This window comes from Chelonia mydas, chromosome 22 (genome assembly GCF_015237465.2).
Source record: "Chelonia mydas isolate rCheMyd1 chromosome 22, rCheMyd1.pri.v2, whole genome shotgun sequence".
In the NCBI taxonomy this organism is placed as follows: Eukaryota; Metazoa; Chordata; order Testudines; family Cheloniidae; genus Chelonia; species Chelonia mydas.
In genome coordinates, this window is record NC_051262.2 from 14,021,428 (window position 1) to 14,039,799 (window position 18,372).

At 47.1% G+C, this 18,372-nt stretch overlaps 1 protein-coding gene across 2 annotated transcripts; it reads left to right on the forward strand.

Moving 5' to 3' along the window:
* Positions 1 to 358: 358 nt before the first annotated feature.
* Positions 359 to 18,369, forward strand: C22H11orf52 (chromosome 22 C11orf52 homolog). Of its 2 annotated transcripts, none has more exons than XM_037882461.2 (4): positions 359 to 700; positions 12,406 to 12,446; positions 14,020 to 14,066; positions 14,636 to 18,369. In XM_037882461.2, exons 1-4 carry the CDS (start codon positions 669 to 671, stop codon positions 14,885 to 14,887), a joined length of 372 nt encoding a protein of 123 aa, XP_037738389.1. In that variant the 5' UTR covers positions 359 to 668; the 3' UTR covers positions 14,888 to 18,369. The 2 variants fall into 2 exon arrangements, with proteins under 2 accessions (XP_037738389.1, XP_037738390.1); XM_037882462.2 differs by having other exon boundaries at positions 446 to 700; positions 14,639 to 18,369.
* Positions 18,370 to 18,372: the final 3 nt, after the last annotated feature.

The following is an 18,372-nucleotide window of genomic DNA, read 5'->3' on the forward strand; positions in this document are numbered from 1 at the left end:
AGACCCAGTCCACTGCCTTAGCCACAAGACCAATCTTCCCTAATGTTTAGCATCCCCCTGGACAAAGCCTCTCTAGCTTACTCCCTTGGTAACACCAGTCTTTGTTTTAATGCTACACATTTTTCTGACATTCTGTCTGAGATGAGGACGATCAGAGCATGAAAAGCCCTGGCAGCTCCCTTCCTTTTGGGGAAGAGCTAGCCTGGAATTGCTCATCACTTTCAGGGAGATTTAAAATCCCCTGTCTCCGATCTTTTGTCCCCATCCACCACCCCCCTAACTGCTCAGCATGGACTTTTCTGGGATGTGCCGATTCCCTGATATCACTGGGGCTCGGCGCACACTGGGAGTGCAGAATATCAGAGATGAGATTTGTCCTGTTGGCTCAAACAGGAGAATTTCCACCCAAGGGTTCAGGCTGGACGCCTGATTCTAGCTCCCCATTTGCCAGGGAGAGCTGAGTGTGGGGCTGGCAGGAGCAGCCGCCTCTGGAAATCCCTCCAGCAGATGGCACACACACAGTTTCGCTGCACTGATGGAGAGAAACCTGACACTGCCAGACACTCCCTTGGAGCTGCCAGGGGCTGAACAGGGAACCAGGAAATACAAGCTCTGCTCTCCCTGTGACTTCAGAAGAACATTTTCTGCTTCATGGAGGCAGGAGCGACATGGGCAACTCCTGCAGCTGTGCGGGACGCGGGTGAGTCCAGGCTTTGTAGGCGGTGGAGGGATCACACAGGGGGAAAGAGGCGAGGCTGGGGCGGCTGAGGGCTAAAGGTTTGGCTGACTTTGCCAACGGTGTGGAAGAGCGAGTGCGCTGTCCTGCTCTGAGTTCCCAGGGCTCCTGCGTGCCTGCTCAGTGGGCAGGCCTGTGCCAAGGCAGAGTGCGAGCAGGTGCAGAGCGAGCAGTGGGCAGGGGGGCGACTGCCACAGGAGGCCAACAGAGAGGCAAGGTGGGCGAGGTGATGTCGTTTACTGCACCAACTTCTTCTGGCCAGAGGGGCGCGCTTTCGAGCTGGCACAGGGGAGGGGAGACTCGCGCTCCCTGAATCTGGCACAGGGAGCTGGGGGTGGGGAGGTGCTTGGGTCACTGTCACCTCTCTCCTGCGCTGAGGTTGATTCCTCTCCAGACACAGTTTACAGCGGCCAGGGGCAGGCCTAACTCATGCCTGGCTGCTGCTACTACCCCTACGGGTCATTCCAGCGGCCGGGAATAGGGCGTAGGAAGGCTCTGGCCACACTCCCTGCTGCTGCACCTCCCCAAGCCTCCCTGCACTCAGGGGCCATTCTACACGGGATGGACGCTCAGGGCAGATTGGTGTTGCTTTTACTCTGGCGGGGCCGGCATAAAGGTACTGCGGATCAGCTCCTCTGAGTCCAGCTTTCTGCATCTCCTACCCCTATCTGCTGCCTGCCGCTCTGTCTCCAAGCTCCAAGCCATGAGGGTTTTATTTCCAGTCAGGAAATCCAGAAAGTGGCCCTGGGCACATTTGCAGATGTTGTTCCTGCTTGATCCCTCCAGGCTCATGTGGGGCCCAGCCCCGTCCTGCCTACTGAAAAGGCATACGATAAACCACTGTTTGATGCCAAGTGGCAATATTTGCTGGCCTGGGTGTGAGTCCATGACAGAGAAAATCTGGCCAAGGTGAAAGGGAATTATGGGAAGCCAAGCCTCTGGCTGGGTGGAGTGCGGGGGTGGGGGTGTCATAATATATAAATATATAGTTTTGTTTTTATTTTGTAATATTACATATGTGAAAATATTTGAAAAGTAACGGAGGAGGAGAATGACCTTGGAGTATTGGTTGATCATAGGATGACTATGAGCTGCCAATGTGATATGGCTGTGAAAAAAGCTAATGCGGTCTTGGGATGCATCAGGAGAGGTATTTCCAGTAGGGATAAGGAGGTTTTAGTACCATTATACAAGGCACCGGTGAGACCTCCCCTGGAATACTCTGTGCAGTTCTGGTCTCCCATGTTTAAGAAGGATGAATTCAAACTGAAACAGGTACAGAGAAGGGCTACTAGGATGATCTGAGGAATGGAAAACTTGTCTTATGAAAGGAGACTCAAGGAGCTTGGCTTGTTTAGCATAACTACAAGAAGGTTGAGGGGAGATAGGATTGCTCTCTATAAATATATCAGAGGGATAAATACCGGAGAGGGGGAGGAATTATTTAAGCTCAGTACCAATGTGGACACAAGAGCAAATGGATATAAACTGGCCGCCGGGAAGTTTAGACTTGAAATTAGACGAAGGTTTCTAACCATCAGAGGAGTGAAGTTTTGGAATAGCCTTCCAAGGGAAGCAGTGCGGGCAAAAGATCTATCTGGCTTTAAGATTAAACTCGATAAGTTTATGGAGGAGATGGTATGATGGGATAACATGGTTTTGGTAATTAAATATTCATGGTAAATAGGCCTAATGGCCTGTGATGGGATGTTAGATGGGGTGGGATCTGAGTTACCCAGGAAAGAATTTTCTGTAGTAAACCCACTGAACATTAAACCCCGCCAAATGAGGGTAGACCCATCCCCATCATCGTATCCACTCACTACACTCCGCATACTGAACATAGCCGTTGTGTGGATAACTTACCCCATATCTCAATGTCTGTACTCTAACCGGTTAAACTTTTACCCCCAGTCGGGGAGATCGCAGATTATGTAATCCTTACTCCACCAGCTCCTAAATCGAATTTTACACCCCTTGATAATCTGTACCTTATCCCCTGACAACCAGAAACTTCTATGCTTGAACTCTGTACCGTTTCTTATTTCAACATTATCTTAATAAAATTATTAAATCTGGCTGGTGAATCTTGCCCATATGCTCAGGGTTTAGCTGATTACTATATCTGGGGTCGGGAAGGAATTTTCCTCCAGGGCAAATTGGGAGAGGCCCTGGAGGTTTTTCACCTTCCTCTGTAGCATGGGGCACGGGTCACTTGCTGGAGGATTCTCTGCTCCTTGAAGTCTTTAAACCATGATTTGAGGACTTCAATAGCTCAGACATAGGTGAGAGGTTTTTCGCAGGAGTAGCTGGGTGAAATTCTGTGGCCTGCGTCGTGCAGGAGGTCAGACTAGCTGATCATAATGGTCCCTTCTGACCTTAGTATCTATGAATCTATGAAATATTTAAAAGAGACACAGCATGGCTTATTGACTGGAACTGGGAATCAGGACTCCTGGGTTCATTTCCTGGCTTGGGGAATGGCATGTAGGTTATTGGTTAGAGCATGGTGGGGACTGGGAGTCAGGATGGAATGCAAGAATCTGTACCTGCCTGTGGGGTGGGAGCTAGGGGTAGGCTAGGAATCAGGGCGTGTGACTCTGTTACTTAACATTGCTCATGGTGGGTGTTGGCTTCTCCCCTTGCCAAGGGCTCATTACAACCCCTCATCTCCACTACAGTCTCTCCATCTCCTGCCCTGAGGGTTTCTCCACCATCCTTTGCTATCTGTTAATGTTCGTGAATTGCCTGAAGAATGAAGGGTCATGCTCTGCTGTAGTCCCTCCCAGGTGAACTGGGAGTCTGCAGGGAGGCTAGGGACTCCTGAGGATAAAGAAGATCGTTATCATTGTAATTTCTGTTAGGAAGCATCACAGGCCCCAGCTGGAGGTCAGGGCCCTATTGTGCCAGTCGCTGTACAAACAGAGAAGTAGACACAATCTCTGACCTCAAAGAGAAGCAGAAACCAGTATCTGGAGGCCATGAACCTCTGAAAAAGGGGTGAATCTCTGTCCAGGGCTGAGCTACTTAGGAGCTCACCTTTCTAGCCTTCCCCTTAGCAGGAGGACCTGGGGCAGCCTCTCTCCTGAGGGCCCCTCTGTGCAGTGATTGTGCTGGGATAGATGCTGCCAGTTCTCCCTTGGCTTTGTATCAAAAACTGCCTGGAAAGTAGGGGGCAATCTGATATGTCTACCAGCTGGGTAGCACTAAGAGCCTGATCCTCCAAATGCCAGGGATATTAGGGCCTAATCCTGCAGAGTACTGAGCACCAAAAGACTCAGCACTCTGCAGGATTAGTATGTATTTGTAAAAAGAAAAGGAGTACTTGTGGCACCTTAGAGACTAACCAATTTATTTGAGCATAAGCTTTCGTGAGCTAGAGCTCACTTCATCGGATGCATAAAGTGGAAAATACAGTGAGGAGATTTATATACACACAGACCATGAAAAAATACACCTTGTAAGGAGAGTGATCACTTAAGATGAGCTATTACCAGCAGGAGAGTGGGGTGGGGGGAGAGAAAACCTTTTGAGGTGATAATCAAGGTGGGGGGGGGAATAAACAAGGGGAAATAGTTTTACTTAGTATAATGACTCAACCACTCCCAGTCTCTATTCAAGCCTAAGTTAATTGTATCCAATTTGCAAATTAATTCCAATTCAGCAGTCTCTCCTTGGAGTCTGTTTTCGAAGTTTTTTTGTTGAAGGATAGTCACTTTTAGATCAGAAATCGAGTGACCAGAGAGATTGAAGTGTTTTTCAACTGGTTTATGAATGTTATAATTCTTGACATCTGATTTGTGTCCATTTATTCTTTTACGTAGAGACTGTCCAGTTTGACCAATGTACATGGCAGAGGGGCATTGCTGGCACATGATGGCATATATCACATTGGTAGATGTGCAGGTGAACAAGCCTCTGATAGTGTGGCTGATGTGATTAGGCCCTATGATGGTGTCCCCTGAATAGATATGTGGGCACAGTTGGCAACGGGCTTTGTTGCAAGGATAGGTTCCTGGGTTAGTGGTTCTGTTGTGTGGTGTGTGGTTGCTGGTGAGTATTTGCTTCAGGTTGGGGGGGCTGTCTGTAGGCAAGGACTGGCCTGTCTCCCAAGATTTGTGAGAATGATGGGTCGTCCTTCAGGATAGGTTGTAGATCCTTGATAATGCGTTGTAGAGATTTTAGTTGGGGGCTGGAGATGACGGCTAGTGGCGCTCTGTTATTTTCTTTGTTGGGCCTGTCCTGTAGTAGGTGACTTCTGGGTGCTCTTCTGGCTCTGTCATTCTGTTTCTTCACTTCAGCAGGTGGGTATTGTAGTTGTAAGAATGCTTGATAGAGATCTTGTAGGTGTTTGTCTCTGTCTGAGGGGTTGGAGCAAATGCGGTTGTATCGTAGAGCTTGGCTGTAGACAATGGATCGTGTGGTGTGGTCTGGGTGAAAGCTGGAGGCATGTAGGTAGGAATAGTGGTCAGTAGGTTTCCAGTATAGGGTGGTGTTTATGTGACCATCGCTTATTAGCACTGTAGTGTCCAGGAAGTGGATCTCTTGTGTGGACTAGTCCAGGCTGAGGTTGATGGTGGGATGGAAATTGTTGAAATCATGGTGGAATTCCTCAAGAGCTTCTTTGCCATGGGTCCAGATGATGAAGATGTCATCAATATAGCGCAAGTAGAGTAGGGGCATTAGGGGACGAGAGCTGAGGAAGCGTTGTTCTAAGTCAGCCATAAAAATGTTGGCATACTGTGGGGCCATGTGGGTACCCATAGCAGTGCCGCTGATTTGAAGGTATACATTGTCCCCAAATGTGAAATAGTTATGGGTGAGGACAAAATCACAAAGTTCAGCCACCAGGTTTGCCGTGACATTATCGGGGATAGTGTTCCTGACGGCTTGTAGTCCATCTTTGTGTAGAATGTTGGTGTAGAGGGCTTCTACATCCATAGTGGCTAGGATGGTGTTTTCAGGAAGATCACCAATGGATTGTAGTTTCCTCAGGAAGTCAGTGGTGTCTCGAAGATAGCTGGGAGTGCTGGTAGCGTAGGGCCTGAGGAGGTAGCACCTAGAGCCGCCACCTGAGATCAAGGCTCCATTGTCATAAGCATGGTACACACGTGGTGAGAGATCACTAGCCAGAGCTTTGTGAAAAGTCATTTAAGTTTCCTGAGAATGACAGCAAGCTAGGAACGATCCGGGAAGAATGACAGCAAGCTAGGAATGATCCGGGAAACAAAGGGTCCCAAGTTTCCTTCCTGCTTCAGTTTTATGTTGGTGCCTTTTGGTCTGTCCTAAGCTGATGCCACCCTCTCATTGGTAAGGTCCTTGTGTGGTGGAGAGCGCTCTGGCTTAAAGACTCCTGGAAGCCGTGATCTGTCTTTTGTCCTCTGCTGCCATGCCTGCGTGACCTGTGAATTAAGAGCAAACATCTACCTTAAAGGCTGCATCAGGGAGAAAGAAGTAGAGAAGTGCTTTCCTCCTGAGAGTCTACAAAGAATGGGTTTCAGAGTAACAGCCGTGTTAGTCTGTATTCGCAAAAAGAAAAGGAGTACTTGTGGCACCTTAGAGACTAACCAATTTATTTGAGCATAAGCTTTCGTGAGCTACAGCTCACTTCATCGGATGCATCCGATGAAGTGAGCTGTAGCTCACGAAAGCTTATGCTCAAATAAATTGGTTAGTCTCTAAGGTGCCACAAGTACTCCTTTTCTTTTTACAAAGAATGGGGGGAAAGACACAGCAAAGGGGAGACCTCCAGTTCCACATTCCAACCGGTCACACCCTGCATGGCTGGTTTGAAGTGGCTGCTAACTGCAGCGGTAAGCTAGGTAACAGGGGCTTGACTGGGGGGTCTGCAGAGGAAAGAGAGCAGGAAAAGAATGGGCTCCATATAATCTCTGCAGCAGTGGGTCAGATGTGGCTTTGACTTAACTGCCAAATAATATTACCTAGCTTTTCTATAGCACTTTTCATCAGTGGCTCTCAAAGCCCTGCACAATCTTGAATGTAGTTATCCTCACTGCACTGCTGGAAGCAGGGAAATGTTATTGTACTTGTCTTCATTTTTATAGATAGGGAAAGTGACTTTGGCAAGGCTCACCCAGGAAGTCTGTAGCAGAGCAGGGAATTGAACACAGGCTCTCCCAAGGCCTAGGTTAGTGTTCTAATTATTGTGGACAATCCTGCCTGTCATCCAAGAAGAAGTGTGTTTTTATTGCAAGTTATCTGGCTGTAAAAAAGCCTCCACACACTGTTTTTGCCCTGCTAACCATCAGTATCACTTTCTTTGACATTTAAGTATCTTATTTTAGTTTTGCTATTTCAGAGTGTGTAAATTGCTGTTATTCCTATATATTATGTGCCTGGGCAGCACCCTAGGTGCCTCAGCAGAGAGCAGGGCTTTTTAAATAAAGGCTGAGGTCTTCAAAGGGACCTAAGGGAGTTAGGTACCCAATGCATTTGAAAATCCTATCCTAAATCGTTATTATTAACACAGACAACCTTGGGAATGGAGAATAGGTGGCAAGAAATTCAAATGGTTTCTGGAGTCTAAGAAATCATTTTTAAAAAGAACCATTAGGGCAAAAATATTAATTGAAAAAAAAAGTTTTACCTAACATCTGGACACATCTGGGGAGTGTTTCCACTGGGACTGTGTCCCCGCCTAGGCCAGTGACTCTCAATCTTTTCAGTCTGCTATACCCCTTTCAGGAGTTTGATTTGTCTTGCATATCCCCATGTTTCACCTCACTTAAAAACTAACTTGCTTACAAAATCAGACATAAAAAAACAAAAGTGTCACAGCACACTGTTACTGACAAATTGCTGACTTTCTTTTTACCATATTATTATAAAATAAATCAATTGGAATATAAATATTATACTTACATTTCAGTGTATCATATATAAAGTAGAATAAACAAGTCATTGTCTGTATGGAATTTTAGTTTGTACTGACTTCGCTACTGCTTTTTCTGTAGCCTGTTGTCAAATAAGCAATTATCTAGAGGAGTTGATATACCCCCTGGAAGACCTCTGCGTACCCCACGGGGTACGTGTACCCCTGGTTGAAGCACTGCCGTAGGCCACATACTCCTTAATTTCTCATTGAAGGAAGGAAACATTCAGCATCATATTATTCTCTGCAAACAAGGATGTACAGATCCTCTTGAACGTTGCTGTTTTCTCAAGATCTGTTAAATGCAATGAATAGGGAAAAACGGAATATTGGAGACATAAGGTGTTTGAGCCTGTGATGGGGCAGTGGGGGCATCACACAACAGAGAGAGAGTTGATGGGTGGGGTGTGTGATGGGCAGTAGGTGGAGATGTGTGATGGGTTTTAGGATGGGGGGGCTGTAGAAGCAGATTTGTGTGTGAGTGAGACGGGGTGCAGCGCAGAAGTCTGTGTGAGGTGCTGAAGCAGGTCTGTGCCTGTGTGATGGGGTGAGGATCCTGGGTGTTGACGGGGTGGGGTGTAGGAGCAGGTGTGTATCCTTGGGGTGGGGGATGTAGGTGTGTGTGCATGCAGGGGGTGCAGGCCCAGATGGGCATGTGACGGAGTATGATTTGGGCTGAACATTTATGGTCTCATTTTGAATAGAGATGTGGAGAGCTGTGCCCTGTTCTTGCCTCCCTTGCCTTGTCCATTCTAATTACAGCAGATCTGAGGTGGGGAGATGGTGTCCCTGGGATTAGCCTGCAGACATCCTCAGAATAACACCAGGCTGCAGACTGGCTGGTAAACTCCATCCACAAAGGAGGGCGAGCAGAACAGGTGAAAGCAGCTTGGAAAGTTGATCCTGAGCCCCGCATCTCAGGGAACTGGCCAGGGACTCTGCTGATTATATTTAAAGTTGAGCTATTTTAATTCCACTGCATGACCTTCCTGCATGCTGCAAAGGATCAACCGACTCCAGAGCCCAGGAGCTGGGCAGGGCACCTCATAAGAGTCAGTGAACTGGAGCTGCTCCCCTTTTGGGAGGGCATGGGGACCTGACAGGGCAGTGAAGGAAACATTTCAAAATCCAACAGTGTTGCTCAGAGCAGCAGCCCTTTTCCACAGGATAAACTCCAGCCTTGTCTTGGAAGGAGCTCGGCCTCTTCTTGTTTGTGCTAACAGCATCTTCAGTGACCTCAGCACAGCTCTTGCCACAAGGTACAGCTACTGCTGTGCTGGTCACATACCCGGGGCCTGGCCGGAGGAGGGGGATGAACTGGAGTGCAACAGTGACAGTAGCAGGGCTAGGTATTAATAATAATAACCCATCTTGTTTCCGTAGTGCCGTTCAGCCCACATGGCGCCTGAGCTGTTTGCAGACGATGGGTCAAACTGAGCCCCAGTGTCACTGAATGCAACCCCACTGATTTCAGTGGGAACTGCCCTTCGTCTACCTACACTGATTTTGCCTCCCTGTGCCCCAGCAGAAAGATGGTTAATCACTACTGCCCATTATTAAAATCTCTTAGTGCGTAACCCCCTTCCTTCCTTCATATGGTTGTTACAGAACCAAAGGCCATTAATGCCCTTCCATCCCTGGATCTTTAAAGCTGGAAAGCACAGAGCTCCTTCAGGTACTGCACTGCCCCTGGGCATGGCTGGGGTGGGTAATGCAAACACTGTGGGGCACACAAAGCCATATGCTCTTGGATACTCTCCGGTGATTCTCTCCCTTTCCTTTAAAAGTGCTAGCCCCATGTTTCCAGCCCCAGCCCCTGTGTTGCAGCAGAGACACAGCCCAGCTCTGGGAGCCTCCAAGGCCTAGCGCACTGGACATAGTCCAGGGCTGGATGTACGTGCTAGCATGTTACTAGCCATATAAGGATTGGCACCTGCTTTCCTCTGGTCCTTCTAGCTTTATGGAATGATAACATTTGCTTCATGCATCTGGCTCAGACTGTGACACATATCTGCACAGAGAGACAGAGTGTGCTCCTGGGGCCATATTCAGACCCAGTGTAACTCTGCTAAAGTCAGTCATGTTCCACTAGGGATGAATTTGGCCCTTGTTCATTGCACTACTGGGATGTCTTTCTCTCTGGTATGGGTGAGTGAGGGCAGGATTTGTCTCAGCGTCTGTGGAGCGCACAGCTTTGTTTGCTCTGGTTCTGTTTAGTCCAAAGACTTGCAGAAAGGGGGAAATTACCAGGGATCCTTCAGAAGCGTATGTTCCATAGGCGCCTGTTTCTTGAATCAGGGAGGAGCTGCAGGGTTTGGAGCTGTCAGGGCAGCAAACTGGCCCCTGGCCCCAGGAGAAAAGGTTTTGTGACAATCCTAGAGTATCCTCAGCACTCAGAGCCTTTGATCTCATAGCAGTTCAATCAAAACGGTTCTCGCTCGTTCTTGGGGGTATACTGGACTGTCCAAGTAGCAGTGGGAGGTGGGTACGTGTTTGAGGGTATCTGTAGGGTACAGATGATGTGGCACCAGGCTCCACCAAAGATCTCTCCCCCCACAAAGGCAGAACGCAGGTTTGAGGTGCACAAATTTCCCCCTGGGGCCAATCGGGCCCACTGTGTCTGTACTCTGAAGTCCTGCTGTGGGGCAGTGAACAAGGCCCTTGGCTAGACCCTGCTTCTCTCGGTGTGACTGCTGTGTCTCTCCCCAGCTGCCAGGGCTTCCTGTGGAAAGCAGGGTGTACGCACAGCAGGTCGCGGAGCTGCTAAGTCTGGAAGGGTGCCCAGCAGGCCCTGGCATTTCCAACCCTTCCACAAAAATGGAGTTGTTAGACTCAGGTATCTTAGCAACTGGGACTCCTTGTCATTCTCCTCTCTCTGTTTCTCTTGCTGCAGCTCTCAACAGTGTTACCATGGTACCATTACAGCTCATAAAGGCATTACCACAGCACAGTGTCGCTCCAACTCACGGTGGCATCCCCACAGTATTGCCCCGTCTCTGGGCCGTGTTGCCGTGGCATCAGGCCTGGTCTGGGCCACATCATTGTGATGTCTCCTAAGCTCTGGGCTGTGTTGCTATGGTGTCGTCATGGCTTTGGGCTGTGTTGCCCCAGTGTCACCCCATCTCTGGGCTGTGTTGCTGCAGTCTTGCTGTGCCGTTGTGGTGTCACTAAGGTGTTACTTAAGTGTTTGGGCTCTTTTCTGTAGCATGTAGTTGTATTTTTTAAATAGCAGAACCTAATCAGGGTCTCCTGCTCCTCCGGCCAGTCAGGAACCAGCTTCTCCACACAAGTAGAGATGTTATGATCTCATAGAATCATAGAATATCAGGGTTGGAAGGGACCTCAGGAGGTCAGGAAGGGGGCACAGCCCAGTGAGTTCTCTGCAGAAGCTCCTTTCTGAGTGGCTGTCATTGCAATTGAGACTTCGTCTGCCATTCCATTTGGGCCACCCAGAGATGGCACGTCTTTGCACGTTAGGGGTGATAGTCCCATAGATCTGTTTGTGTTATACCTATCCTAACAAGAGACAATTCTTGGCCCTTGGAAATGGGGAGAGAGTGCAGCAAAGGCAGAGATGGCTGGTCACACAGGCAAACTATGGAGCTAGGTGTTTGGCTTGACGTGTTAGTCACCATCAGTGCTTTAGTTCAGTTCCATGGATCTGTGTGGATTAGACAGTTGTGAGGCTCAAAACTTGCCTCCCTGTTCTGTGCAGGGACAGAGAGTCAGGTGGCAGAGGGACGATACACGAGAGTGACCAGCACTTACCCTTGACACGTGCACCCAAAAATCTCAGATCTACATCTGGCGTCCCCTGGAGGAGCCCCTCTTTACCCAGGACACAGGGACAGTGGGAGTCCGTGTCATCACTTCGTGCAGGCATTTCCCATCCAGGGAAAGGTGCTTCTCCAAGGTTTTATGGTGGGGCACAACCCATTGAGTTCCTGCACCTCCTGGAGAACCTCAAGCCCATCAGTTAGTGGGAGATGTGTGCACAGAATCCAAGGGACCATTGTGTTCACACTGACCACTGCAGGCATCGCAGTATATCCAAAGTATAATTCCCCGAGTCAGGAGAACTGGCAGAGATGCCTCATCAGAACCACTCTCAGGAGAGCTGGGGTCGTATCCTCATTAGATCACAATAGAGAAGGAATTTGGTGGGTCTCAAACAACCTAAGGGAACACTAGGAAGCAGAATTCATTTAGCTTTACAGACTTGGCCCTTTTTGAAATCCTCCTGTCTTGCAGGGTGAATTCCACTGAGTACCATTAAGTTTCTGTAAAAAACATAACTTCTTCTGTACAGGGAAGTAAGGGTCAAGACTAAAACTCGAGAATTCCAGTCTGGGCTTCTCCCATGGCTGCCTCAGGTGAGCAATTCTGAACAGGAGTCCTATAATGAAAGGGCTGTCTCAGACCCTGCAGTCTTGTGGGTAAATTCAGTAACACTTTCCACTGGACAGCTCCTAGGGAATTGCAACTGGGAGAGTCTTGCTTGGGTTCAATGGCTCTTAGGGCTTGTCTACACAGCTAGTTAGTGTGCAACAAGCTGGGGTAGCCTGCTGCACGCTAAGTGGCCATGTGGACCCTGCTGCTGAGCACTGAAAGTTCCCTAATGCCCATTGACTTACTTCCAGGGAGCTTTCAAGTTTCTTTCACGTTGTTCCCAAACGCAGTGTCTGGGCGACATGTGTGTGTTTGTACATGTGCATGCAATGACAATAGGAGAGACTCAGGCCTTGCAGTGTTAACATGCCTCTCTTTCTGATTTCAGGAGATGTCCTTCACCTTTTAAAAGAAAGAAAGAAAAGCAAGGTAAGGGTTTGTGAAACATCTGTGGAGAACAAGTGACAGAGTCCCACAGGTTTGTGGCTTCCACTCAGAACAGCTACAAATCTGGATTCTCATCCAAACTCCAGAGGCCCCATCCCCTCCAATGGTCTGTATGCCAAGTTTCCCTCCCTATGAAGCTGTGCTGAGACTGGACACAAGCCAACACTGAGACCTGCAGGAACCACCTGATCAGTGGAACACAAGTTGAATAGAATTTGTTGCCAAAACAGAGAGGAAATTTCCTTGCCTGATGCACCCTCCTAAAGCAGGGAAGTGTATGTGCTATGGGGTTGGCACATAGGGGGAATGGGCATATGAGGAAGGAGAATGATAAGGGGACAGACAGCAGTGCCAAACTCTGACCTTGGGCCAGCAGAGTTCCCATAGCCCCTGAGAGATGCATTTTCTCCTGTTTTTTTTTTTTTTACTTCAGCAGGCCTCTGGAGTTGCGACCTGTTGTGGTGCCTAAACTGGCAACATGGCAAACACAAGGAAAGTCTGACAAACACCAAGAATAAAACATAATGCCCACTGCAGCTAAGAAGCCTTTGAAAGCCAGGCAGGGCATGATCCTGCCCCATTGACATCAATGGGAGCTTTACCATTGACTTCAATGGGTGCAGAATTCAGACACCAATGCACTGTTATTCCTTATTATCATTGTTTCTCCTAGACAGAGTTAATGCACTTTCTAACAGGATGCACGCCTGAACAAAGTTCTCAAGGGAGAAGGTGTGTCCATGCTAGTGTAGATACCATATCAAAGGGGTGTGTGTGTTATAAATATGATTCACAGAGAGACACAGCTTTTGGGTTTGGGAATTTGTTATTGTGCCTTTTGGTAAATAGCCACATTTGTGCTAAATTACCCACGAAACAATTCCAGCTGGACCATGACAATGTTATGGGCTGTGTGAAGCTGGTCATAAGGGATTCGTGTGTTCCTCCTAGTCTTTCATCTAAAGTGCCTTAGGAATGTTATAGGATTTTGTGAGGGAGCTTCTGAAAATTCTAAATATGTTTTCAATGGCTAAATCTCATGCCAAAAAGGACTTAAATGGCTGTCTTGCTGCAAACTAAAGGGTATGTGAGTGCCCTCAGCTGGCTGTGCAGGCAGCTGCAGCTTAGCACTCCTCTAGAGCTGCAAACATCAGCTAGGAGCACAGAGAAATAAACAAACCAACAGACCTAGAACCAACCCCTGCAAAACACGTTTGCCAAACAGCGAAGGACAAAATGGGTACAGACAAACAGTGGATCTGAGATGCTCAGAGGGCCTGACGCTGTCTGTGGTGTGTACCTCCTGCTAGGTACTGCATGGTCCACAGCATGTTGTCCTCTCTGGAAAGCTCATTTTCCAAAAAGAACAGACCTGGGCTTTCTTGTGTGAGGCATGCTCCAAAGACATGATTCAGTGGGGACTTCAACAGGGCTGGAAATTTGAAAAGGCCCAGTGGGGAGAGCCTGTGTACTGGACACCCTTGCTGTGATATGCACAAGAGAGAGCAATATCCAGCAGTTAAATCACCCTGATTTTCTGGTGTTTCTTTTGCAGGCACTAGAGCAAAACAGATGAGCCAACAGCACCAGGATGACAGGAAGGTAAATGGCCCCTAAAGACATTTTCCTGAACAGACAAGTTGAAAATACAGTATTCAGCCTCTTAGGGTACATCTGCATTGGAACTGGGACAGCAAGCGTAGACTCACACAAGCTAGTTTTGATTGAGCTAGTTTAATAACAATAGCCACGTAGCGTCAATGGCACAAGCTAGCCGCTCAAGTACATACCTAGGATCCCGGGAAAGATTGTACATGGGTGTCTGCCCTTCTTTTTAACAAGCTAGCTCAATCGAAGCCAGCTTGGGTCTGCCTGCACATGCTGCAGTTGTGCTTCCTGATTGCTGTCTAGACACACCCTTACTTCCTGGGCTAGTGGGGCTGGGAGAGCTTTGGGAGCAGCATGCTTAACCCCTAGGGTAGTGCTCATGGCCAGGCTGGCAGGGACTGAGAATAGTTTGGAGACAGCATGTTCCGTTCTATGGGGAGCTGGCATCGCCTTTTGGCTGACGCTAGGTGCGATAAGGCAGTGGTGTCCACCCTTCCTGTGAGCCCATAGTGTGGGATGGGGGGAAAGAATGGGGAGCTGATTCTCTAGTACTCTTTTTCCAGAAGGACCTGGAGGCCGCTCACATGTACGATGAAGTTGTGGAGTTTCCAGTCTATGCTACTGTGAACAAGCCCAGGAATGTGAAGCGTGATGACAGCGTGCACTATGCAGATATCCAGGTGTTCACCAGGGCCCGGGAGCGCTCAGCCGAAGAGGTGAAGAACCTGCAAATTCAGAATGCGACGGAGTATGCCACCCTTAACTTCCCCCATCCCAGACTGAAATATGACAGCAGGAATGGAACCCTGGTGTAAGAGGTGCAGCAGCCTCCTCCAGCAAAAGTGTTTCACAGACCGAGATGCTGTAGATTCAAGCCTGTACCATGGACATATGGGTCTCTACCTGAGAACGTGCAGAGAAGCTGGATCCTCCAGTTGCATTTGGTTTTGAAGGACTCTAATATTTGTCGTAACTGAATAAAACTTTTCACTGGGTTTTGCTGAGAAAATCCAATTTACCCCTTTAGAAACATCAGGGATGTTTCTGAGGATGGCAGGATGTCTCCTAGAAGGTAAAGCTGCTCCCTGTCTAATGAAACCGTAGCCCAGTGCCATGGGGAGGTGGTTCATGTCATGGAAGGAGGATTAGCCCAGCACCATTATAGAGGCAGATCTGGAAACCCAGAACAAAGGATTAGATAAGTTAGAACAAGTGAAATGTTTGCCACTGGATTTTGTTTCAACATTAAGAAAACCCTGCAGCTGTTACAGAAAATGACAGGTGGGTGATACTGTGAGGAAATTGCCTGGACCATGTCACTCTATGCATGCCTCAAACTCTAGCCCTTACACTTGGCATGCTTCAGACACTAACCCCGTACCATTTCCCCAATGAACCAGTTTGTTCCCACCATGCACAGTGCTCTGCAATGCTAAAAGCAGGAATGCAGGGTCTAGACATGGCTATAAAGCAGCTCTTTCAGCAGTAGGACGGTTATAGATGTGGATCCTTGAAAGAGAATGAGAAGCTCTTAGCCATGATCTGAAATGAAAGCAACAAAAATTTACAAATTAACTTTTGAACAATAATTTAAAATCCTCTGCTAACACTTAAGGGCAGGTCACCCAGTCCTCAGACATGCTGGCAGTTTGCATGGTATGGGATTGGGGATGAATCATAGCCAACCTCAGATAGGGTTTAGGACCCTTTCTTCTTCTTCCTTCCTGTGTCATGGTAGCACACGGCGTCATAATCTCCCGTAGTACAGGGCTCACGCTACACACCCCCTCACCAATACACATTTAAGATTTTGTTTATAGATTAATAATATTGATTATTAATAATGTGGTTTAGCAACAATCCAGTAGGTTCCTGTATCCCTCCATGGCAGGGGTTAAACTATGGGCTGAATTTCCAACATTGTCACCTGAATTGGGTTTCCAAACTTAAACCAGCACTTTACACTGTTAAATGAAACTTTGGGCACCTATGTGCTCGTCTGAGTGGCTCAATGCAGGATTTGGGACATCCTGGTCAAATACCAGTGTTTGAAAATGGGGAGTTTCATAAATTTTATAATCAAATTGCATTTTGCCTACAACAACTTGTCTTTATTAACTAAAGACCTGAGTGTGATCAGTATGAGTTACTGTTCACTCAACAAAGAAAAGAGGTACTAATATCTGTGTGTTACCATGGAGATATTTTTGGGACCAGTCTTGCAATCTTTTCGCCAAAATGGCTTTTGCTCACCTATGAAGTCCCACTGACTTCAGTGGGGGTGCTATTCCTATAGTCAGGTTTGCAGGAGAAAGCCCTATATTACTGTGAGGGCTAGTTCTTCTGAGTCCCTCCTAAAGCTCCAAGGATTCTCCCTTTTCTCCCCCAGATCCCCCCACTCTCCAGGCCCTGCATGATAACCCATCCTTCTGACCAAGGAGGAATGGATGGGCTTTGGACAGCGTGACTGTGTGGCACTGGGCACTCCCTCATTACAAGGGAGTGGCTGAGTGCTTTGCCCCTGCTGGCCCAGTATTCAAGGGTAGAACTGGGGTCTCAAACCCAGATCTTGTGCATGCTAGACTGTGGGAGTAGCAAGCAACGGCAGCTTTTCATAGAATCACCAATGTTAGAACTAGAAAGAGCCAATAGTTCACCATTATCTAATCCAACCCCCCTCAGCCAGTGCAGGATGAAATAAGTTTATTATATAGGTTTTATATAAACCTTATTAAATATAGATTATCACTTACTGGGGAGCCTTCCTTTACAGCCATAATCTCCTTGGTAGAGTAACTCAAGGCACAGGGCACTGCCCATCTGCCCGTGCGCTAATGGCAGAAATGGGTGGTCTCTTTTGACACCATGCACCCTTGGTGCTAAGTCCATCTAAAGCTAGTGGATAGACATGCAGAATGCTGGCAGCTGGATGGTTTGTCATTTAGTGGTGAAACTGGGCATGTACCTGCATCTCCAGCCAAAAATTAATGGGGCTCATTTGAGAACAAATTATGCTCTAGTTCTGAGTGAAGCAACCAGCTGCCGTGAAATGTGCTGCAAAGAATCTGTTTCTGATCTGAAGTTCTCTTCCCTGGAATGCAGAGCTGGGAATGGGAAACTGAACCTCACAAATAGAGCATAGGACAAATAATAAGGGCCAGATTCTGGTTTCAGTTACACTGGGAGAAATCCACAAGTCAATAGAGTTGGTCCAGATTGTAGTTGGTGTAAATAAGAACAGAGTCTGGCCCTAAGGAACTTGTTTTCTGGTCATGTCAGTTGATTCTATTGATCTGTGGATTAATTGAACCTCTGGCTCTTTTGTATTCTCTATTAGTGTCTGTTGCTGTTACCACTGTCTTTTAATGAGCTCCTCAACGCTTGGACTGGTATTTTATCTCAGATTTCCTGGGGAATTCTAGCTTTCATGCTTAGCTGGTACTCCATGTTGTTTCTAGAGGTACAGTGTATCTTAGAGATAATCAAATGCGCTGCATAGAAACAGAAATAATACAGTAATTTTGCCTGTTTAACAGGCCTCGAATAGATAAAATGTGAAAGTACACATGTTTTGAAATGATTTCTCTGAAGAACTTGTTTTTGCACTGAATGTTAACAGATTTTACAAACATCTTCTGTTTTCTGGGCTTGTTCAGTTTGAGTTAAATGAGTGTGAAATCAAATGTTCCTTTAATGTTTGAGGCTTAATTGTACTTTTAACTAATGAAATTGCACTTTTTAAATGGTCATTATGGTGATATGCGCCTCATTCCTGTACTTATGCATGACACATGTATAAAGCTACTCACATGCATACATGGCAGATACAGGTTCATCAGTGCCACCAGTTATGAAAAGGAGATTTCTGACACTTTGTTATAAAAATAAATACTGTGTGAAGGAAAATTATTCTTGTTTACTTTCAGAAAATGTGAAGCCAATACTCATTTACAGTGAAATCTGTTTGTATGCTGAATCACTCTTATTTAGAAATGCTGATCTATATAATAAACATACAATAACATGATTTACTAAAACACTAAAACAGCATTTCTAAAATGTTGTCTTTAGGCACATTAAACAAACTATCTCTGTAGCACAGCAAGAGAATTTCTGCCCAATATCTGACTGAATTAAGTGTGATGTTATTAATTGCTGAGTTTGGGTCAGAAATGGCTAAGGAAGAATTTGTACAATCCCGCTCTGCCTTGCTGTCTGGCTCTGTGGCAAGACTCCTGAGTATCAGAAGCAGGGACTGCTGATTTTACAACTGGAAAATAAATATTTTTATAGCTAAGCT